This window comes from Eleutherodactylus coqui, chromosome 3, assembly GCF_035609145.1.
Source record: "Eleutherodactylus coqui strain aEleCoq1 chromosome 3, aEleCoq1.hap1, whole genome shotgun sequence".
Classification (NCBI taxonomy): Eukaryota; Metazoa; Chordata; class Amphibia; order Anura; family Eleutherodactylidae; genus Eleutherodactylus; species Eleutherodactylus coqui.
The window spans coordinates 32,775,493-32,800,541 of NC_089839.1; the positions used below are offsets into that span (position 1 = coordinate 32,775,493).

Genomic DNA, 25,049 nt, shown 5'->3' on the forward strand with positions numbered 1-25,049 from the left:
AGCCAAATTTGTAGCCATAGAGGAAAGTGTCCTCCACAGCGCTTTTCTAGCCATCTAAAGACTGGAAGGGACAAAAACCTGGTGAAACAGAGACCAAAGTCGTCTCTATCTCTATGGTTCAGTGCTGGTTTCTATCCCCAATTAGTTTTCTGTTATGAAGATGGAAACTCAAGATGGAATGGGTGGTGGAGCAAGAATTGTAGTGTGAAAAGACCCCTCGACACTTGCCCCTCGGAATGTGGCCTACAAATCAAACCAGTTCCAAAAACAGCATGGTACAACCGGTTTAACTGCTCCCGTAATCCCAACCACTTCTGATATATAGACAAGTATTCTCAGTCATGACTGTTCATTATGGGAATTTACTCCTTTGAGGTTTAATTTTAACCACATTTATGGCATCAGATTCACAATTAACCACTAAAGACAAATTACATATTCTGTGAACCCTCTAGAAGTTCTAACTCAAAAATAAGTCATAAATGCAGTAAATTTGCCCTTAATCTCCAGTTATATATGTAGAGTTGGGACTTTGGGTCTTACCAAATCTTGTCATAGGATTTATAGGATCATTGTCACTAGGAACCAAAACTTCTGACTGTAGCCTTTACAGAACTCTTTCGGCTCAGAATTGGGTACGGGTGCCAAGTAGAGCAGAAATGCGCCTTTGTTCTAGCAATTTATGGGGAGTGTCTCAGGACTAAGATCATTAAAGATAACATCTAAGTAATTCCAGAAGTAAGAATTTAAAGTCTAGAGTTTTGCCTAATTCATTTAATCCAGGAGTGGGGTCCAGGTCTGTAATCTAACCAAGGGCAATATTTGCAAGGAGGTTGTAGGTTATCCTGGTGTTTGCGTGGGTACCTTTCTAGAACATACTAATAGGCAATTGGGTCCCTATGAAACTGGCCTTAAAGGGCTTCTCCAAGAATTCAACAAAAAGGCAGCCATCTGTGTAGCCTGTAAAAAACCAGTCCTAGAATGGGTTTGTGCCTCTCTAGATTAAAGAATTTAAATTATGAGCTTCATTGTGTACTGGGACCGGTATGAATGGTGGTAATTTGTGTCCACGGTGAGGAATATGTAGACGCCATATAAGAAACTAGGGAAAAAATGAAACTTAAAGGGAAAAGGAAAAGAATAAAAGTAAAAAGAAAAAAGAAAGAGAAAAAGTAAAAATAATAGGGAAACAAAAAGGAATAGAAAAAAAGAAAAAGGAAAATTTTTTTTTTTTAAATGTAAGAATGAAAAAGGAAAGAAAAATATGTTAAAGAAGCCAAATCCAGCGTTTGATTGTCCATCACAGAACTTCAAGACAATCTGCAATTTTAAAAGCAGGGCTTCAGACCGTGACAAAAATGGATAGCAATGTAACCAAAAACCTCATTTGGCTTGCAAAAATGTGATTTTTGTTTTTTAGCCTGGAGCCAGGAAAAGACAAGGAACAGAACACTGGACAAACATACCATGTTTCCCCGAAAATAGGTCCTACCCAGATAGTAAGGCCTATCGGGTTTTCGGGCAGGCTTGAAATATAAGACCTCCCCTGCAAATAGGACCTAGCTCAGGTGCCCCACAAGAAATAAAAAAAACAATACTCACCTGCTCCACAGCGTCCCGATGGTCGTCGTCGGCGCTGCGGTAAGCTGTGTCCTCCTCCTCTCACAGCAGAGCTTCTGCTGGTGTTAGGGCTATGAAAACCCCGCCTCCAGCAAAGCGACCGCTGTGATTGGCTAACTGAGTGGCGGCAGCCAATCACAGCCGGCGCTAGATGAGCCAATCACAGCCATTTAGTGATGGAGGCAGGGTATTCAACGCTCCGACACCAGCAGAAGCTCCGCTGTGAGATGAGGACGACGCAGCTTACCACAGCGCCGCCGAAGATAATCTACCAGCTGAATATGCATGAGTGTTTATACTGCTTTGTGTGAGGCTTTGGACTATGCAGTATGCCACAATGGGGTTGTCCCCAAACAACTGACAGACGCGACTCTGTGCTACGATTAAAAACATGAAAAAGTATAAAGTAAGGTAACTGTTCCTTCTGATTTCATGCTAGGTAGAAAATAAGTACAAAGAAAAGTAATTCTACCGCCTCAATTGTACTATGCAAATCTGCTTCCCGTATCCAGCAACACTGTTGTCTCAACAACCTCCTTCTCCAAGACAAAGCGGCAAGAAAGTCAAGTGCATAATGCGATCCTCGGGCTCTTCATAATTACAGAAGACTCTCTGATCAAAGAGTTCACTCAAAACTTGAAGGAGAAGAGATAATGAGAACAGGGCAGAAGCAGAATTATTAGTGTAATTCCTGTAAGCACAGCGGACAAGCAAGAGGTGATTTAACTCCTCGCAGGGACCTGTTGTTCTGGAGAAGAGGACATCTGACAATAGACGGAATCAGGTCACAGTCCGTGTAAATAGCAGCACCTCCGTGAAGGTGTGAGGGCATCACATGGCTGCGGGATCCATGGCAAGACCTAGTTGTAGCAGACACAGCAAAATGTACAGGGGTTTATTAAAATAATGGAAGCGCCTGGATGTTTCATGGGATTCTTATTAACAACATGTAGGATGCCTTTGGCAGTTATAACAGCCTGAATTCGGCTTGGAAAGCGCTCATGCCAGAGCTGAAGGGTGTATAATAGAATTCTAGTAATTATTAGGAAATTATAGTACCAGTGTCTCTGGTGGTGCAATGCGCCACACAGCTGTGCTACATGGTACATCCATTATGATCCGCTGCACGTATCCTCTGCTGGGCCACGGCACTTGTTTGAAGTCTTCTATCAGCGCTCCCTGGACTGGACATTCAAAATCCCTGTCTCCAGGAAGCTCTAGCTGTGATTAGTTCTCAAGAGCCGCTGCTCAGCCAATCAGAGCCAGTGCTCCATGAGCCAATCACAGCCATTCAATTAACGGCTGTGATTGGTTCATGGAGCGCTGGCTCTGATTGGTTCTCGAGCACTGCCGCTCAGCCAATCAGAGACAGCACTTCCTGGAAGTGGGGTTTTTCAAACTCCTGACCAGGAAGTGTTGCCTAAGGACAAGTGCCGGGCACCTGCGGAGAAGCCCTGCGGCGAGGCTGACAGCGGCTGTTAGGTGATGTATTTGTTTTGGGGTTTTTTTTATGCAGCTAGGGCTTATTTTCGAGGTAGAGCTTCTATTTCAGTAACTCTGGCTGCAGTTGACTTCTTATTGTTGGTCACAATCGCCTTCACCACCCTTCTGTGTCCGAGTTTACCCTTTCGGCCACTATTGCTTTTAGCAGGCGATGTTTTGCCTTCGGTGGTGTATCCCACCATGACTTTTGACACCGTATCTCAGGATACACCAAGTAATATGGCGATCTTGCGGACAGATGCTCCAGCTAGATGGGCACCAGCAATCAGCCCTCTCTGTTGGATATCTCACACGATTCACAACACAAAACACATCCGGAATTACTCCTGAGCTCAATCATTATTTCCAGCATCCTGCCATTACAGCGAGAAGAGAACTCCACAAACTGAATTTTCATGCCAGAGCTGCAATTTACAAACCACCAGTTGCACAAGCAAGACCATGAAAACTACTACAATGGTGCAAATCAGCACAAATCCTGGTCTGCCGAATATGGTTTGGTCTGACAAATCTTCTATTATGTTAATTCCCACCACAGAACATGTTTATGCCTGGAGAGCACAAAAGGGAATCCTGTCACCCTGACTGCCTGCTTCCCACAGTCAAGCATGGTGGTGGATCCATCATGGTTTGGGCAGCCATCTATCTATCCATCTTCACCTTAAAAGGCAGAGTGACTGCCAAGGACTATATTGACATTTTGGCCGATCAGGTCTACCCAATGGTCTAAACACTATTTCCTGACAGAGATGCTAGAAGGTCCCAATTTAAGCAGCTTGCTATGTCCAGACATGGTTTCGGGAGCATTCAGATGAATCACTGCTGTTTTCCTGTTGACTTGCATCGGGGGGGGCAGGTCTACATGCTTGCATTACCAAGAGTTTTATCAGTCCTAGATGTTTTTAGTATTTTGATAAACCCCTGCATGATGATGATATTGGAAGGTAAAACAAAAAAAATCTTTAAAGTTCCCATAATCAATTGGACATGTATTGTTAAAAAATTTTTGTCCCCACGATGACTACAACTGCTTGTCACTAGATATGCCCATGTCCATCACTGCATGTAACCACAACAGGCACTGAATGCGCCCGAATGTGCCAATGATCAACTGGGAGGGACTACAAATGACAGTGAACTTGGCTGAAAAGTAAATCAAACTAATACAAATGGATGACCGAGGATGACTGTGACCATAAGTAGCCGATGGTGACCACAACTGACTAAAGACGTGACATAATGTAGCCGCAATCTAAAGCGGTTACTGTATACAGGCAGGTAATCAAAAGTGACTGTGTCCAACCATGATTAAAAGTGATTGCGGGTGAAAACAGCACATGTATGTTCAAATGTGACCGTCTTACATGACCGTGAAAATGATCAAATGTGACCTGAGCGCATAACTACAACTATCGAATGACACTATGAACAAGACTGCAACCACCTATAAAAGTGACCTACTGTGACAGCCACTGTCCACAGCTGAATGTGAACGCGACCAACCACGGTCAAAATCAAATCCTGACCGACTGACAACATGACCAATCATGTCAGAAACCAACAGCCAATGAGATGGGGCAGTTAGCTTTGATCGACCATCAACGGAATGAAATTTGACAGCGACTGTCCAACAATGGAATGTGGTCGGTTGACCTTTCAGACAACCATATATGTTGTGGTTGTGCTTGATTGGCCCATACAGATGTAGCATTTGCTAACAAGAGTGGCTCACTGTGATAACTTCAAGAGAACCCGTCACCACGAAAGTATCTGAGCTGCCACCATGTTGTTAGTGAACATCTAAAAAGTGTTACAGACATGTTTGTACCTAAAAAATGCAAGTAGCATCAAGTCGAAATCCTACTTTATATCCAGCGTGCCCGACAGGCTAATGTGCCACCTCAAGTCAAACTGGCGGTGCCATCAATGCTCAGAGTCACATGTCACAAAGGACAGCCAGCCTCTTCTGCCTCTTGCCATTATCCCTTTGTGAAGCCAGGTTTAGTCCGGTCACTGAAGACGTCTGTGTGAGAGTCTGGAGACCTTGGGGTTAGCGCCTCAATCCTGCATTTGCTGTGGAGCGGCACACTGCCCCCTGCTGGTGTGATGGTCTGGGTAACCATCGCATACGACAGTCGGTCCCCCCTAGTAGTGGTATGAGGGACAATGACAGCTCAGCGATATGTTCGGGACATCTTGCAGCCACATGTGTTCCTCTCATGGCGGCTTCCAGCAGGATAATGCTCGGCCGCACACACAAGTGGGTCGCAGGAATGTCTCTACAACATTGTCACACTTCTGTGGTCACTCGGTCACCAGATTTATTGCCAGTAGAACATATATAGAACCATCTGGGGCGTCAACTTCAACAGCCTACGAGTCTGCACGATCTAGAGACTCAGTTACAGCAAATGTGGAGCGATATGCCGTAGGACACCATACAAAACCTGTATGCCTCCATGCCTGCCTGTATTACATCTTGTATCCAAGCTAGAAGTGATACAACAGGGTACTAGAGCCTCTATGCCTGCCTGTATCACATCTTGTATCCAAGCTAGAGGTGGTACAACAGGGTACTAGAGCCTCCATGCCTGCCAGTATAACATCTTGTATCCAAGCTAGAGGCGGTACAACAGGGTACTAGAGCTTCCATGCCTGCCTGTATTACATCTTGTATCCAAGCTAGAGGTGATACAACAGGGTACTAGAGCCTCCATGCCCGCCTGTATTACATCTTGTATCCAAGCTAGAGGTGATACAACAGGGTACTAGAGCTTCCATGCCTGCCTGTATTACATCTTGTATCCAAGCTAGAGGTGATACAACAGGGTACTAGAGCTTCCATGCCTGCCTGTATTACATCTTGTATCCAAGCTAGAAATGGTACAGCAGGGTACTAGAGCTTCCATGCCTGCCTGTATTACATCTTGTATCCAAGCTAGAGGTGATACAACAGGGTACTAGAGCTTCCATGCCTGCCTGTATTACATCTTGTATCCAAGCTAGAGGTGATACAACAGGGTACTAGAGCTTCCATGCCTGCCTGTATTACATCTTGTATCCAAGCTAGAGGTGATACAACAGGGTACTAGAGCTTCCATGCCTGCCTGTATTACATCTTGTATCCAAGCTAGAGGCGATAAAACAGGGTACTAGAGCTTCCATGCCTGCCTGTATTACATCTTGTATCCAAGCTAGAGGTGATACAACAGGGTACTAGAGCCTCCATGCCCGCCTGTATTACATCTTGTATCCAAGCTAGAGGTGATACAACAGGGTACTAGAGCTTCCATGCCTGCCTGTATTACATCTTGTATCCAAGCTAGAGGTGATACAACAGGGTACTAGAGCTTCCATGCCTGCCTGTATTACATCTTGTATCCAAGCTAGAGGTGATACAACAGGGTACTAGAGCTTCCATGCCTGCCTGTATTACATCTTGTATCCAAGCTAGAAATGGTACAACAGGGTACTAGAGCTTCCATGCCTGCCTGTATTACATCTTGTATCCAAGCTAGAGGTGATACAACAGGGTACTAGAGCCTCCATGCCTGCCTGTATTACATCTTGTATCCAAGCTAGAATTGATACAACAGGGTACTAGAGCCTCTATGCCCGCCCGTATCACATCTTACATCCAAGCTAGCGGTGATACAGCAGGGTACTAGAGCCTCCCCATAAGGGGTCGGTTTTCTGCAATAAAGGACTCTTTTGCTCTGATAGTGTAATCCTTTACTTATATCAACATTACAATCACACAGATAAAGTTTCATTTGACTCCGACAACTTCTAGGGGAGGGATTGTTTTTTTCATTGAGTGTATCTGAAACTTTCTATAGTTTAAAAGTGTTTTCAGTGACCTAGAAATTGACAACCTATCCTCGGGGTATGTCATCAATATGCCAGCAGTGGAAGTCTACTGTTCGGGACCCCCATGTGCAGCTGTTTGAAGACGGGCTGCGGTGTGCTTACAGTTACAAGCGCTGGCTGCTGGTGACCCGTCAGTCAAGTAAGCAGAGTCCCGTCTCCCTTCGATCACATTATTGATCTGCTTTTGACAGCTCTCTCTGCTGCTGCCTGTAGGCTTGCTGCTGTCCCTCAATCCCTCGGTCCCCAAGCAGCGGTGACAACAGAGAGAACAAAAAAAAACAGTCAATCAATGATATCCTCAGATGTAGAAGACAGGACCCGGCTCATTGGACTGACGGGTCACCAGCAGCCAGCGCTGTAATTACAAGCACATAGCAGCGCCGACTGTCGGGGCTTCTGAGCCGGATTAAACAATAAAAATAATGAGTTACGTTATTATAAGAACTGACATACAATCTGCAGCCCCCCCCCCCCCCTCATCCCATCCCAGGTTGTGTACCTTTACATGTAAAATCCCCCCCGGATGCAGAATCTGTCAGTCAGATAGTTTCTGCAACAAGTTCAGTTCTCCGGTTTGCAGTGTGCAGCTCTACATCACACTAGCCAGGCGAAAATGGTTAAAATTTTTTAATCATTTCAAATTGTAAAGTCTTTTTCTGTAAAAATATAAAAAATGGTGCACAAAGCATCCGTAGCCCTTAAATGTTTATAAATGTATCCAACAACTAGTGCTTATGTGATAGCGAATACAGTAACGGTATTATTGTATCTCGTCACCACCAGAAGAATGGGTGGTGACAAGATGCATACCCACAAGAAAAGGCGCCCAATTTGATCGGCTGCGCGGGAGAATGGCAGCCCATGATCTCAATTCCTGCCCGGTTACACTCACCCCTCTTCGTACGCTTGGCTTGGCCTTGGTCCCCTTCCCTGCTCCTCTGTGGCATGGCGATCTCGCTGAACTAACGCGCTGCTGCTCTGAGTAGTGGACTACCGTGGTCCCCCCTGTACCTGCCTGTGCTCACCTGCGGCCCCGCGACTATGCTCCCTGGACTACTGCCATACCCGCGGAGCCGCTGTCAGTGTGTCCCCCTGCGGCGTCACATATATATGCTCACGGTTGCCCGGTGTTGTCCTGGCCTCTGTCCTTCTGCCTTTCCCCAGCTGCTGTCAGTGTGTTCTGCGGGCGCTGGGGCCGACACTCCATGACTGCTCCTCCAGCGCTCTCTGCTCCCGGTTGTTGGCTGCTGGCTGACACCAGCCAGCCACGCCTTCAGTAGACATGGGGGGAGGAGGGAGTATGGTGAGGGGACGCCACAGCCCCAGGGGGTCGCCATACCAGGGAGGAGCAGGGAAGCGGACCAAGGCCAAGGCAAGCGTCCGAGGAATGGTGAGTGCAATGAGGAAGGAGGGGAGATCATGGGCTGCCATTCTCCAGCGCAGCCAATCAAATTGGGGGTGTTTTCTTGTGAGCGTGCTTCTTGTCACCACCCATTCTTCTGGTGGTGACAAGATACAATAATACCTATAGTAATTAGCAAAATTATATATAAATCACTTTATTTACTTAAAACTACATTTTTGCGCTGAAAAATCACTCAAAAGTGCTGACGACATGCTACTGTAAAGTAATGCCAGTCTTTAGGGAGAGATATAAAAAGATGGATAACTGGAAGTCCAGTAGGGTGATGACTCATGCTGCCCATACAAGTCTACAAAGAGCTGAGGGAATGGGAAAGACAAAAGCAGCAAGTCACACAAATGCTATCTGCAGCTAATAGTAAGTGGTTTTTTTTATAGCACTGGAATTGCACTCAGTACTTCTGTATTGTCCAACATGATGATGTTAGGTCTGTGTGTTACAAAGCGTTAGGGAACTTGCAGTTCTGTCCATGGACGGTGTATAGAAGACAGAATAACAGGAGACTCCATCCACCAGCTCAGGGACAACTGAAAATCACAGATACAGCCTGAAGCGGTGAAAAATGCTACGTGGAAGACATATAATGGCAGAATATAAATTTATAGATTATAAATAAAAAAAAATAAAAATCTTGTTATTTGTATAGCACCAACTTATTCCACAGCGCACTCAATTTATTTGTTACCCCCCACCCTCCCCCCACACATTCTTCTTGTTATCTAGTTTAGAACTGATTTTTTTTTTACTGTCCGAAAAACTACCCGCAAGAAATGTGCGGCCATAATTGGCCAATTAGCCGTTAAAAGGTGTCTTCACGTATGTTATTAAGTCAGACGTGAGATCAAGACCTGGGCTATTATAAAATAAAGACAATTACTCTGACGTCTTTGTGAAGTCCCTACAGGGGAATGTAAGAAGAGAACAGAACTACAATTACAGAACAATGCACTAGAATTATAAATCTTCGTTGCGTCTCTGAAAGGTGTCCTACACGCTCGGACTGGACAATTACGCCTTTCGCTACTTACTGATTACAGCTGAGGAGGTAATAAGGTGACAGAACAGCAAACTTCTCAAGTGCTTTATTCTTACCTGTAACAATCTGTACCGTAGGGACACTCCGGCCGGTCATCATCATCATCCTGACTCCCATCCCCTACGTTACGGTAATCGGCGTCTCCTGGGTGACTAAATTCTTGGAAGTGGACTGGATTTTTTCTAGAAAATGAAAAGAAAAAGTATATTTAATACATTAAAAAAACAAAAAACGAATATCTTTCCCAGTGACTAATGGAAGGGCGATACTTCCTGTCTTGTTGAGGTTGCTTCTCAGCAGCCATCTGATCATCATCACAGGCAGGATTACAATGAAAAGTAACACCTATATATAGATAACACAGGATGCATCATTCACAAAAGGTGACACATCTCACCTCCTCCCCCTCCCTGCACAGTCCATAGACCATGCCCATAACATTCTGTCATGAAAATCAGTGAGACAATTCCAGACTATTGTGTGCAAATATGCAGCCATTACACATGCAAAAAAAGCCAGAACGATCAAACTTTGCAGGGAATAGGCGATTTATGGTTACACAAGTGTGAATAAGCTCTAAGAAACATTGGCCTACGTCCTACATTGATACATACCTTGTTGAGTACTCAGACTGGGCAATAGTTACAACAGTATTGCAAAAAGAACTACATTTCGCACAGGACCTGGTAATAGGACAAGCCTATTAGGGAATGGAATAGATGCCTTAAAGCAGGGGTGCATAACATTTTCTGGTCTGAGGGACACATTGCCATAATAAACCACTTCTAAGGGTCACAAGGGTATTCCCATCTGAGACATTTATGGTATACCCTAAGTATATGCCATAATAAATCAACGCAAGTTCCACTTCCAGGACTGCCACTTACTGGGGAAATGGGGATCAACTTCCCCAAAATCAGCACACCAGAGAGGAGAGGACAAGGCACGTGGCGCTCCCCATTGTAGATGATGGATGTCAAGGTAATGGCCGGGCATTTCATAAGTCCAATAAACAATGGGGAGAGATGCACTCATATAGGACGCCTCTAACTCATATAGGACGCCTCTAACTCATATATTCATTTCTTGAGTGCCAGAGATGACTACACAGTGCACCCTTAGTACTTGTCCTAATATATAGGGGACCCAGACATGGCTACACAGTGCACCCTTTGTACTTGTCCAAATATATAGGGACCTAGACATGACTACACAGTGCACCCTAAGTACTTGTACCTAATATATAGGGGGCCCAGACATGGATACACAGTGCACCCTTAGTACTTGTCCTAATATATAGAAGACCAGATATGACTACACAGTGCTCCCTTAGTACTTCTCCTAATATATAGGAGACGAGACATGACTACACAGTGCACCCTTAGTACTTGTCCTAATATATAAGAGACCAGACAGGACTACACAGTGCACCCTTAGTACTTGTCCTAATATATAGGAGACCAGACATGACTACACAGTGCACCCTTAGTACTTGTCCTAATATATAGGAGACCAGACAGGGCTACACAGTGCACCCTTAGTACTTGTCCTAATATATAGGGGACCCAGACATGACTACACAGTGCACCCTCAGTACTTGTCCTAATATATAGGAGACCAGACAGGGCTACACAGTGCACCCTTAGTACTTGTCCTAATATATAGGGGACCCAGACATGACTACACAGTGCTCCCTTAGTACTTGTCCTAATATATAGGAGACCAGACAGGGCTACACAGTGCACCCTTAGTACTTGCCCTAATATATAGGGGACAAGACATGGCTACACAGTGCACCCTTAGTACTTGTCCTAATATATAGGAGACCCAGACTTGGCTACACAGGGCACCCTTAGTACTTGTCCTAATATATAGGGGACCCAGACATGGCTACACAGTGCACCCTTAGTACTTGTCCTGATATATAGGAGATCAGACATGGCTACACAGTGCTCCCTTAGTACTTGTTCTATTATATAGGACACCAGGCATGGCTACACAGTGCAGCATTAGTAATTTTCCTATTATACAGGAGACCAGACATGGCTACACAGTGGTCCCTTAGTACTTCTCCTAATATATAGGAGACCAAACATGGCTACACAGTGCACCCTTAGTACTTATTATATTATATAGGAGACCAGGCATGGCTACACAGTGCTGCATTAATACTTTTCCTATTATATAGCAGACCAGGCATGGCTACACAGTGCAGCATTAGTACTTTTCCTATTATATAGCAGACCAGGCATGGCTACCCAGTGCAGCATTAGTACTTTTCCTATTATATAGCAGACCAGACATGACTACACAGTGTTTCTGGGCCCCGTTTTTGGACATCCAAGATGGCTGTAAGTAAATTTCTAACTAATACATGTTGTGCACTACTCTCTGATTGGACAGTGCTGATCACGTGAGCAATTAGAGAGCAGATATAGCGCACTGGTAGTTTAACACTAGCCATGCACTAGGAGGATAAAGTTTTCGGAGGATTGCATCGGCCGCCCTGGATGACCGAAAATGGGCCCAGGAATAGTGGATAGGAAGAATGGCAGAGAAGAAGAACTGCAACCAATATACACCCTCCCCCTCTGGTCAGAGGACAGAATTTTATCCTGAAAGATGAAGATCGCTTTAAGAACAAAATAGATGGCCCGTCAAAATGCCAGCATGAGCCTAAGTGACCCCTCCAGAGAAGAGGCCTACTCTTGGGTTTAGCATCGCATCACCCAAACTGGCATATTGCGGGCCTCTTTATAGATATGAGTACGTCATCTGGAACAAGGTACTAAAGAAATCGTCTAAATTCAATAAATGTGCCATGACAACGGTCACACGACAGGCACCTACAAAGATGGTTATGAATGCATCAATGTAAAGCACGGAGAACACAACACGCCTCTTGTTGATGCAAAGTGGATGAATACACAGAGAATAACACCCTGATCCAGGGAAAACTGAAACACAAGATCAAAAGAAAGACCATAGGCTAAGAAGGAGATGAAAGGAAGGAGGAGAAGACGTTGGAGTGGACGCTAAGTGCCTAAGACACAGGCTGCGGATTACTGCTGTGTTGGTGGAGAAGCCAAGGACGTCATAGGCACGGTCACATACTGCAAATTACCGGTGATCTGCAGGTCAATCTGAAGATACGGCGGATAAAACATCGCACGCTCGTCAACATTGTTGGTAACGTTTCATAACTTTGATAAAACTTTGCGGCAAACAACTTTGCTCTTCCCTAAAAAAGCCTTTTGCCCCGACTCATAAACCTTACGAGGCTAGATAAGCACGACTACAGACATCACGAAAACAAACAGATCCGTATCGCACGCTGTAAAGCAGTCACTAGAACCTGCTCGTAGATTAGCAGATCTGTCTGATATGACTAAATGGAGAAAAACATGTAGCATAGAGGACAACTAACAAGTCAAGTTCTAGCTAAGCCATTCAGTTGGTAAATAAAAGGGACCTCAATGGAAATTGCCTGCAATACCACGCCTGGCCACTGTACAATGTACGGAGCTGTCTGCGTGCTGCTCCATACACTATGATAGTGTCCCGGCGAACAGATATAAGAAAACCATGCCAGCAAAATGCTACTGTACCTGCTGTTCCAAGTTACCCTTAACCACTTAAGGACGCAGCCACTTTTTGTTTTCTTTTTCATTTCTGATTTCTCCTCTCCGCTTTGAAAAAAAATAAAATCATAACTTTTTAGCGGATGTAGCTGCCTGAGGGCTTGTTCTTTGCGGGATGGGTTGTGTTTTTCTATGGTACCATTCAAAGCACCATATAATGTACTGATTTTATTTTTTTAAGTTTTAATTGGAGGGAAGTGAAGAAAAACGTGCCATTTTCACAGTATGCACACTACAGAAAAATTACATGGTAATGTTATGGGTGGGTATGATAACAAAAAAAAACTAATTTGTGTATTCTTTCTTGATGCCCTTTTTTTTCTGTCACCATCTTCCAACTGCCCTAACTTTTAAAATTTAAATATTATTTGTAATTACCGTATATACACGAGTATTAGCCAACCTGAGTATAAGCGGAGTCAATACGTTTTACCACAAAAAACTGGGAAAACTTATTGACTCGAGTATAAGCCTAGCTATACTCGAATATATACTAGGTTAAAAAAAACCAAACGCAATACTCACCTCTCAGCCGACGTCTGTGTCCCCGGCACGATGCTGTCCCCGGCGGTGCGGCCAGCTGCTTCAGACTTCTCCCCGCTGTCATCTCCCTGGCTCGGTTTTGAATTCCCCCACTGCCAGCACTGTGTAACTAAGCGCTGTGATTGGATCGAGCACTAGCCAATCACAGCCGGCGCTCAATAAACCAATCACAGCCATTCAGTGATGACATTCGCTGAACGGCTGTGAATGATGGAGCGTTGGCTGGGATTGTGAGGGAATTCAAAACCGAGCCAGGTAGATGACAGCGGGGAGAAGTCTGAAGCAGCTGGTCGCAGTGCCGGGGACAGTGATGCCGGCTAAGAGGGGAGTATTGCGTTTTTTTAAAAATCTCACTTGAGTATAAGCCGAGGGGGCCTTTCTTAACACATTTTTTTGTGCTGAAAAAATCAGCTTATACTCGAGTTAATACAGTATTTAATAAGAAAACTTTTTTTTTTTCAGTTTCTATAGGGAACTTGAACTTGCAAATTTTCATTGCTTAGACAATAAACTGCAACACTTCAGTATTGCAGTATACTGTATTTCTGCAAGCAGAAATACATGATAGCCCTGGGGGCCTTCACAAAGTCCTGTGCTACCATAAAACCCATATGATACCCTGCATTCTCATTGTGCAAGGGGGAAGGGCAGCAGAGGTATTTGAACATTAAAAGCCTGCTGTCAGCCGCATTCAGAGTTATTTCAAAGTTATCTCCAATAACAGCTGTAGAGGCCAGGAGTCAGTTGTCAAAGAGTTGATAATCGCTATGTATAGAGTCGGCTTGGCTCCTGAGTTATGTCCTGCAGCTTTGGGGTATGTATGGAGGGGGGATCGCAGGTCGATCCCGCTCCATAAAATGCGGGAATCAAATATTTGCTACAGCTGACACTCGTCCCGCAACAGCTCCGAAAAGCCATGCCGATAACCCTAAAACCACTCAAAGGTGACGCTAACAACATTAACTATCTTGTGACAATGGAACCTGTCATGGAGTGGGGTATATTAGGCAGCAGGTGGACAGTCAGTTCTTAAAGTAGATGTGTTGAAAGCAGGCATGCGGGCAAGGGACTTTGACAAGGACGAGACTTGTGATGGACGGATAAAAGGGCCAATGCAGCAGGCCTTGGGGGATGTTCCCAATATTCGTTGGTAAGTACATTCGAGTTGTTTTTGTCTACAAGATCTCCTTTACTTGGAGGTTTCTCCTTGATTGCATCCTTCTATGTATAGTCTGCACACAGCTGAACCAGAAAACACCACAAGGTTGGCAGTGAAATGCCGTGTCCGGCTAGTCTAGCACCGCTGACCAGGCCTTGCTCCAAGTCACTCAGATCGCTGGGTTCTTCCATTTTAATGTGAATGCACACTGAAGCTGTGTAAACCTGCCATATGGCTTTATGCTGCACTGCGGCTGTAATGCAAGGAGGAGAGAGGGTGCAGCATCTCTAAGGGTGCAAGAGATGCGAGTCTCAGTTAAATGGCAACTCAGAGGGTAAAGGTAAGGGCCAAGAGGGTAAAATAAGGTGCTGCCAATCCAGAAGAACATCTCACTAGGAAAGGGAGTGCAATATACTTATTGTCAAAAAAATTCAAGCACCTAGGAGGAGTTGTCAGGATCGAATGAAACGTCCTCTGTGTGATTGTAACATTGATATAAATAAGGGATTACAATATCAGAGCAGAAGGAGAATTTATTGTGGAAAACTGAATATTTTAAGAGAGGCTCTAGTACCTTATTGTACCGCCTCTAGCTTGGATACAGGATGTGATACGGACAGGCATGGAGGCTCTAGTACCTTATTGTACCGCCTCTAGCTTGGATACAGGATGTGATACGGACAGGCATGGAGGCTCTAGTACCCTGTTGTACGGCCCTGTAGCTTGGATACAAGATGTGATACGGCCGGCATGGAGGCTCTAGTACCCTGTTGTACTGCCTCTAGCTTGGATACAGGATGTGATACGGACAGGCATGAAGGCTCTAGTACCCTGTTGTACTGATCCTCTAGCTTGGATACAAGATCTGATACAGGCAGGCATGGAGGCTCTAGTACCTTATCGTACCGCCTCTAGCTTGGATGCAAGATGTGATACGGGCGGGCATGCAGGCTCTAGTACCTTCTTGTACCACCTCTAGCTTGGATACAAGATGTGATACGGGTGGGCATGGAGACCCTAGTACCCTGTTGTATCGCCTCTAGCTTGGATACAAGATGTGATACGGGCGGGCATGGAGGCTCTAGTACCCTTTCGTACCGCCTCTAGCTTGGATACAAGATGTGATACGGCCGGGTGTGGAGGCTCTAGTACCTTATTGTACCGCCTTTAGCTTGGATATAAGATGTGATACGGGCGGTATGGAGGCTCTAGTACCCTTTTGTACAGCCTCTAGCTTGGATACAAGATGTGATACGGGCAGGCATGGAGGCTCTAGTACCCTTTTGTACCGCCTCCAGCTTGAATACAAGATGTGATACGGGCAGGTGTGGATGCTCTAGCTTGGATACAAGATGTGATACGGGCTGGCATGGAGGCTCTAGTACCCTTTTGTACCGCCTCTAGCTTGGATACAAGATGTGATACGGGCGGGTGGGAGACTCTAGTACCGTTTTGTACTGCCTCTAGCTTGGATACAAGATGCAATACAGGCAGGCATGAAGACTCTAGTAACCTGTTGTACCGCCTTTAACTTGGATACAAGATGTGATATGGGTGGGCATCGAGGCTCTAGTACCCTGTTGTACCGACTCTAGCTTGGATACAAGATGTGATACAGGCAGGCATGGAGGCTCTAGCACCCTGTTGTACCGCCTCTAGCTTGGATACAAGATGTGATACAGGCAGGCTTGGGGGCTCTAGTACCCTGTTGTACCACCTCTAGCTTGGATACAAGAAGCGATACAGGCGGGGATGGAGGCTCCAGTACCCTGTTGGGCCACTTCTAGCTTGTATACAAGATGTGATACGGATGACAACGAAGGCATACAGGTTCTGTATGGTATCATGCGGCATATCGCTACATACATGTTTTATTGGTGATAAATCCGGCGACCGGGCAGCCACAGAAGTGTGACAATGTTGTGGGGGCTTCCTGTGACCCCTTGTGTGTGCGGCCGAGCATTATCCTGCTGGAAGCCACCATGAGAGGAACACATGTGGCTGCAGGATGTCCTGAACATATCGCTGAGCTGTCATTGTCCCTCCTACCACGACTAGGGGTGACTGACTGTCATATATGCTAAGGCCCCCAGACCATCACACCAGCAGCGCTCACCACTAACTTTGTAGACTCGAAACACGTTGAGGAGCGTGTAGTAGAGTTTAGAAGATAATTCCTTTAGCAGGTCTTAGATCCTAGCTGCAGGGTGGTTTTTTTAACTCCATAGGAGGGATATATCCATCCAGTCTTACAGCTGTTCCTACGATGATTTATTATTCAGGTTTACTGGAACAGTTATGGCTCTCCAATTGTTCTATGCCCTCTTTATTCTTGACTTTCTCCACTGTACTAGCTGAGAGAAGTATCAACATTCATCTATTATATTCCTTTAACATCTTATTAGGGGTGTGGGGGGGTCTCTCTGGGTTTTTTTCCTCTGATATTGTGCATAGCCTTTATGAAAGGGTCCAACTTGAAGCATGTGGGTGGTTTGAGAAAGTCATTGTCATACATAGTAACATAGTTCGTAAGGCTGAATGAAGACAATGTCCATCTAGTCCAGCCTGTCTAGCTTCCTGTTTTGTTGATCCAGAGGAAGGCAAAAAAAACCAAGAGCAGAAGCCAATTAGCCCTTTTGGGGAAAAAATTCCTTCCCGACTCCCTAATGGCAATCAGACTGTTCTCTGGATCAACCCCTAATAGTTCCTACCTGCCTGTATACCCGGATTAACAAATAACCTTAGATTTATAGTCTATAATATCCTTCCTCTCCAGAAAGACATCAAGTCCCCTTTTAAACTCCTCTAAGGATTTTGCCATCACCACTTCCTCAGGCAGAGAGTTCCACAGTCTAGCTGCTCTAACAGTAAAGAATCCCTTTCTATGTTGGTAATGAAACCTGCTTTCTTCTAGACGTAGCGGATGTCCTCTTGTTACCGTCGCAGTCCTGGGTATAAACAGATCCTGGGAGAGATCCTTGTATTGTCCCCTCATGTATTTATACATAGTTATTTGATCGCCCCTTAGCCGTCTTTTTTCTAGAGTAAATAGTCCCAATTTGGATAGCCTCTCTGGGTATTCCAGTCCCGTCATTCCATGTATTAGTTTAGTTGCCCTTCTTTGAACCCCCTCCAGTACTGTAACATCTTTCCTGAGCACCGGTGACCAGAACTGTACGCAGTATTCCATGTGAGGCCTGACAAGTGCTGTATATATAGTGAGAGAATAATGTTCTCGTCCTTCGCCCCTGTACCTCTTTTAATGCATCCCAAAACTTTATTTGCCTTTGCAGCAGCTGATTGGCATTGGTTACTCCAGTTTAGTCTATAGTCCACTAGTACCCCCAGGTCTTTTTCCATATCACATTTCCCTAGCGGTACCCCATTAAGCGAATATTGGTAACATCCATTCTTGCTGCCCATGTGCATAACCTTACATTTATCAACATTGAACTTCATTTGCCATTTTTCTGCCCAAGCCCCTAGCTTATCTAGGTCAGTTTATGTTCAATTATTCCTGACATCCTTGTCAGGGAGCTGGGGTCCGGGTAACTGGATGTCCCTGAAACTACCCGCAACCCCTGTCTCTACCTACTTGCCCCCCTGGGCTAGGCCCTAGGGCGACAACTGGGCGACAGTCCCTAGGCTCACTAGGGAAACAGGGCAGGGAGTCAGACTGACAGACAAATAAAGGGAAACAAACAAACACAGAAGCTGGTCAGGCAATTCGGATTGGTAACAGGAGAGAACGCAGACAAGGGGTCAGGTGAAGGCGAAGTCAAATCCAAGCAAGTCAAAACAGAGCATCAAATCAGGAATATGTGGGTGTAGCTGGAGAACAAACATACACGGACAAGGTCTGAGAGAAACTGAGCAGTTTAAATGCTGTCAGAACTCCCGCCCCAGCAGCTGATTGGGGCGGGGAGCCTGACAGCAGCAGGAACCAATAGCAGGACGCTATGGGAAACAGCCCCCGGCGCCTGCTAAAGACAGGAGAACAGAGCAAGCAGGCCCAGGGTCATGGCAACTGGAACGAGGCGTGGAACGGCACTCGCCTAGGTGCCCGCCCCCTGGGTACGGGAGCGTGTGCTCGGAGTCGGCGTCCTGGGTTGTGGTGGCCAGGGGAGATTACCAAGACTGGGGCTCCCCTGAGCCGCACCCCCGCAGCCTGGGTGATAGGACTGGCGGTGCGGGCAAGGAGACCCCGAGAGCCGCTGGTCCTGATAATCCTTTAACCAGGAACCTACTACTGGTAGGTTCTGGTCTACTGCTGATCATTAATTAGTGCCTCTAGAACTAACCTTCCATCACCTTCTACATTTTTGTTTATTTTTTTTGTTATTGTCCGGGTGTTACGTCTTACCGGCGCTAGAATAGAGCCGCAGATGTAGTAGCCATGCTGGTCATTGGAGAGTAGTCAAGATAGCCGGGAGTCATTATCGGGAAGTCACAGTATGTAGCACAATGGGATGAGACGGAAGCGTAGTCAATTGGAAGCCAGAGGTCAGCAGCGGTAGGTATCGGTATGCAGTACAGTGGGATGAGACGGAAGCGTAGTCAAATGGAAGTCAAAAGGTCAGCAGCAGGAGGTATTGGTACAATTGCAGATGAGCCAGAGGATAGAGGAGCTTGATCAAGGTGTGGAGCACAATAATCACACACTGGATCTGAGGCACGGTCAGGCTTTTATAGGAAGTCCTAATCAGTAGCAGGGCAGAGCCAGGACAGGGAGACAGGAAGCGGATTTAGCAAGAGCAAGGAAGCAAAGACCAAGGGTGGGTTTCAGCAAGAAATTGTCCAAATCCTGGATAGCCAAGGGGAGAGACCTACTGATTGGAGTGCAACAGGTCCTGAGTTTGAGTCCTGACACTGGGGTTTATATAGGTTGATGCTTCCTTTGGCCCTCCTTTTTAGATTTTACTTTAATAAAAATTATATTTTAGAAGGATCCTCAGTGGTAATTATATTATTAAACTGATTCTTTGCTGCTGCTCTGTGAATTTCTGCTGCCAGCGCCCAAACTAAACCTGGATTTGTCACTGAAGACAACTTAGTGCCAACTGGTAGCAGTCCTGCATTGTTGTTCATAACCCCACCACACACACAGGTGATGGTGGGTGGGTGTCAAAGGCAGTACATGTAATTGCCTCCGTGAGACCAAATGTCCTTCAGCCCAGCGCTTGGAAATGGTTCTGACAGACACAGGGGTCTATCGATGGCGCCACCTGTCTTTGGATGGTGGACAACGAACAGTAGGAGTTGCTCATGTTTATCAGACGTTCCTCTCTACTAGTGGCCTGCCAAGGGTGTTCTGAGTCTGGTCACCTTGTGTTCCCTCACGCATCAACTGGTCTCAACACCTTCTAACAGTCTGGTCAGATGCTCCTCTCTACTGGTGGTCTGCCAAGGGTGTCCTGAGCCTGATCGCCTTGTATGCCCCTCACACATCCACTAGTCCTAAAACCTCTTACCAGTCTGGTCAGAACGGCCCGGTGGGGGACAATTCATCGCTACGATCATCCAGCTTCTCACATCCCAATACCCCTCTCAGACTCTGGTAATGGGGCAAAATTCTTTTCTGTGTCGTAGAGGTGTCTAGTGGTCAACAAGCTCTACACAAGCGGAAGAAGAGGTTACTGCACAGAAGGAACCTCCGAGAGCCTTTTAAAGGGCAAAGGGGGGAACCACTTTTAGGGCCTCAGGTGACAAGACCGTTCATCTAAACATACTGTAACGCTTATCATTTGCATATCTGCCTGAGATGGAACTGCATGCCGAGTTTTGCCGCATATGTACGGAGACTGGGCAAAATTTACAAAATTTCTCTAACGTTTCCACTTATTGCAATTATTCCAAATGTCTATCTAAATCGTCAAACCAAACTCCAGTACCTTTATTTTGCAGACCTGCACCACCGCTGTTTTCCAGACGGCTTCAGATTTCCACGTTGTTATTTAAAGTGGCCACCAAAGGGTGCAAAAACTACGTCTCCCACAATGCCCCATTCCAGTTACTAATAAGTACACATTCACAACTTTACAAACTGTGTCGGCATTACAGAATTTCAATGCACTGAGCATGCCTGACCGGTAAAACAACGGAGCATACAGGTCGTAACCAGTGGATACCAGTGGAGAACTAAGCAGGAGGACCACGGGTGATGCAATATCTCTGCAGCGTTGTAAAAGTTATAACATTATATTGCACATATAATACCCGCTTGGGTATTTCCATGACTCCGATTGAAATGAATGGAGTGCCGATTGTGCTCCATTTAGGGTGACATCACTGCGGAGGAATAAGCGACTCCTGCAGTGACAGGAGAACCTGAAACGGGAGTCTCATTCTTGAGATCGGCAGGGGTCTCAGTGGTAAGACCCCCATCGATTCAACGAATAGCGGATTACTTGTTATTCTGGTACAACCACTGGTGTTAAAAGTTAAGGAGGTTATTCGTGCGCATATTGTAACATCACAATGAGGTGTCTGGGTCAATAAGTTTGGCGTGAAGAGAATATCTCACAGAACTAAATGAATTCTCAGTCTGTGAGGCGGATGTTAATAGGGTTGTGTAAAGATGGTTTGTCTAATGACCATGAAGATAGTCGCCCAGCTCCTCTGGGAACATAAAGTGTCGCAAGGATGTTAATTAATAACCAGCAGGTCATTTAAAACGGTTTTCTTTTTTTTTTTCTCTCATTAGATTTTTATTAAATTTCACAGACAGAATTTACAAATATGCATTAGTATGTTTTCAATTTTACAAGGATTGTTACAGAGTTGTAAGTAGAGTCAATCAACTTTTCTGTGTGAAACCATATTTGGTCATTTGAGATACAAGTTAGGAAATTCTTTGGGTAAGGCAGGATATGGGGGGAGGACAGAGAGGGGAGGGGGGGAGGAGAAAAACAATGGGCTTTGTGGGAAGGTTGGGATGGGAAAACAAAGAAAATAACAATTTTAGACATCAAGATGCAAGTTGTCATACCATTGTTTCCATACTGTCGTGTATTTTAAATAAGAGTTGTTTCTGAGTGCAACAGTTTTCTTGAAAGTACCATGCTCCGTTATAAGCTGTATTAACTCATTTATGTGGGGAATTTCCGTAGTTCGCCATTTTCCAGTTAATAGGATTTTTTCCCCCATCAGTATATGGCTTATTAACTGTCTTTTTTCGGGTCTGTTTTTCCCTAGATTTAGAAGAAGTAGTGCTGTGGCAGGGAGTTCCGGGACTTTGGCAGTCGAGAATTTGTTGATTAATGAGTAGACACTAGACCAGTAGGAGGCAATTAGAGGGCATGACCAAAGAATGTGGAGTAGGGATCCCTCTTGCCCACATCCCCTCCAACAGTCGGCCTCAGAAGCCATCCGTCTTTTCTTTAGTTGGTCCGGTGTGAGATACCACCTTGTGAGCGTTTTTAGGTAAGTTTCCATTAAGTTGGCACATTTTGTCGCTTGTTTAGCTCTTTTAAAAGAATCTAACCAACTGTCAGGGGGATCTTTGTTTTTAGGTCTCTTTCCCAGTTTAAAAGGTGGCATCTCTTTCCCGAACATAGGTTTCTGGTCATAGAAATATCTGGTTGTACTTTTGTTCCCTTTTTGTAGTTTTGTTATATTTGTAACTATTGTGTGTGGGAGCGATATGTTTTGGGGATGGATGGTTTTTAGTATGGATCTTAGTTGAAAATATCTGTACATCTCTGAATTGATCAACTAGTTGTGAGAAGGACTTCAGGGTATTTTGCTCAAAAAGGTCCAGTATTAATTTTATCCCTGCCTCCGACCATGTGGTTAGTCGCAGGCCCGGTATGAAATGCTCTAGAGTATCTAGCGGGATTGTGCTTTGGTTTTGAGTCTTAATGTATTCTGTGTGAGTTTGGTCCACGCCTCAACAGTCGCTGTAATTGTTGGTGAAAGATGTGGGATAAGTCTTTTCGACCTCAGTTGTGGGGATAGCGTTGCCAGAATAGTTGCGTAGAGTAGAGATTTTAGAGATTTAGAGTTGATTTGCTCTCGTTCCAAGTTAACCCAACCTGTCGATGTCGAGAGGGTTATCCACTCCCTTGATTGGTTAAGTAGAATTGCCATATAATAGGATTCTAAGTTGGGAAGGTCTACTCCCCCTTGAGTTTTATGTAAGGCCAAGATAGAACGCGCCACCCTAGGTGGTTTACCATTCCACACATATTCTGACATCTGGCTTTGGAATTTTTGTAGTATTTTTGGGGGGGATCGGTATAGGGAGTGTTCTAAAGTAATATAGAATTTTTGGAAGGATCATCATTGTATATAAGGTGATCTTTCCGAGCCACGTAGATTGATGCTTTTTAAAGTCATTTAGTTCTTCCTGTAATGATTTAAGTAGTGGGGTGTAATTGGCTGAGATGGTGGTGGACAGGGGGAAGCAGATTTGGATTCCAAGATAGGGAATATTTTGAGATTGCCACTGGAAAAGGAATTCTTGTTTTATATCTCTTTTTAAGTCGTTTGGTATATGAACTCCCAGTATTTGTGACTTGAAAACATTTAGTTTGTAGTATGAAATTCTTGAGAATAAGGATAGAGTGGAGTATACATATCTCAAGGAGGTTATAGGGTTAGTTATCATGATTAACATGTCATCTGCAAATAAGCTGATTTTGTGTTGTCTAGTTTTTGTGGGTATACTTCTTATGTTTGAGTTCAGTCTTATGGATTCGGCCAGGGGTTCCATTGCTAGAATAAATATTAGGGGAGAAAGTGGGCATCCCTGACGGATCCCATTGGTGATGGAAAATATTTCGGATAATGTACCGTCGACTAGGACTCTAGCTGAGGGGGAGGAGTATAGTGCTTTTATAGCGTTGATGATATTGCCTGTGAAGCCAAATTTTTCCAGGACAGCGAAGGTATAGTCCCAGTGAAGGCGGTCAAAAGCCTTTTCTGCGTCTAAGGCTAGGAGTATGGCCGGGGTATGGGAGGATTCTAGCACGGAGAGGAGGTCAAATCACTCTTCTTGTGGCATCAGGTGCTTGCCGTCCTTTTATAAAGCCCACCTGGTCCGAGTGAACTATGGACAGTAGAACCGTCTGTAGTCTCTGAGCAATGATTTTTGAGTATAATTTAGTATCGCAATTAAGCAAAGAGAACGAAAGTTTGTTAAGGACGAAGAATCTTTACCGGGTTTGGCTATTGTAACGATTGTAGCTTCGAGCATTTCTCTTGGAAATTTGCTTTGTTGTATTGCCGAATTAAACATTTGGCACATGTGTGGTGCTAGGATTTCTTTAAAGGATTTATAATACTCATTGGAAAAGCCGTCTGGGCCCGGGGATTTTTGAAGTTGTAGTGTTTTTATGGTGTTAATGATTTCTTGGGTTGATGTGGGTTTGTTTAAGTTTTTTTGTTGCGATTCTGAGATATTCGGGAGGTTTACTGTTTTAAGAAAAGATGATATTTCTTTTTGGTTTGGCTGGGGAGTGGAGGGGTCTTCTTTAAGGTTATATAGTTTTTCGTAGAATTTACGAAAGCATTCTGCGATCTGTTTAGGGTGCGTAATTTTTGTCTCTTTGTTTTCTGGGTCAGTTATGTACGGGATTTTTGTTTTGATTCTAGTTTTTTTTGACCAGGTTTGCCATTAGTTTGGATGGTTTGTTCATTGAGGAGTAATAGGCTATTTTTGAGTTTTTGATGGTCTTGTCAAAACTATCAATGGGAAGGGAGCGTAGTTTATGTCTTAGTTCAAAGAGTTGTTTGTGTAACTCATCTGACTGGACATTTTGGAGGCGGGTTTCAGTTATTGTAATTTGATTTAGAGTTTCATTGAGTTTTCTTTCCTTGTCTCTTTTGTGCTTTGCGCTAATTGTAATGAGGATTCCCCTAATATACACTTTGTGCGCATTCCACACCGTTATTGAAGATACCTCTGGAGTATCGTTGATTTCAAAATACTCAGTGAGAGCATCCTTTATTGTTTTTGTGTGCTGAGGGATCCCCATCAAAAAAGTGTTATTTCTCCATGTGCGTGTCTGCCCCCCCCCCCCCCCCCCCCCATCGAAAAGTGGCTGTGATGGGAACATGGTCCGACCATGTGGCCTTTTCAATTGAAGCATTTGAGATTAAAGGGAGGGACCACCTATCCACCAATATCAGGTCTATTCTCGAGAATGGTCTGTGTGGAGGGGAGTAGAAGGTATACTCCCTTGCTGATGCATTCAAACAGCGAAAGCTGTCATAGAGAGCTTCTTTTTGCAACCAGGGGTTTAGATTTGAATG

General features: G+C 44.8%; 1 protein-coding gene across 1 annotated transcript in view; it reads right to left on the minus strand.

Moving 5' to 3' along the window:
- The window catches only part of APLF (aprataxin and PNKP like factor), a 172,804-nt gene that overhangs the window by 50,908 nt on the left and 96,847 nt on the right, over positions 1-25,049 (minus strand). Inside the window, exon 9 of the mRNA XM_066594839.1 lies at positions 9,509-9,651. Within this exon, the coding sequence (XP_066450936.1) occupies positions 9,509-9,651 (143 nt within the window). The remainder of the gene's footprint in view (positions 1-9,508; positions 9,652-25,049) is intronic.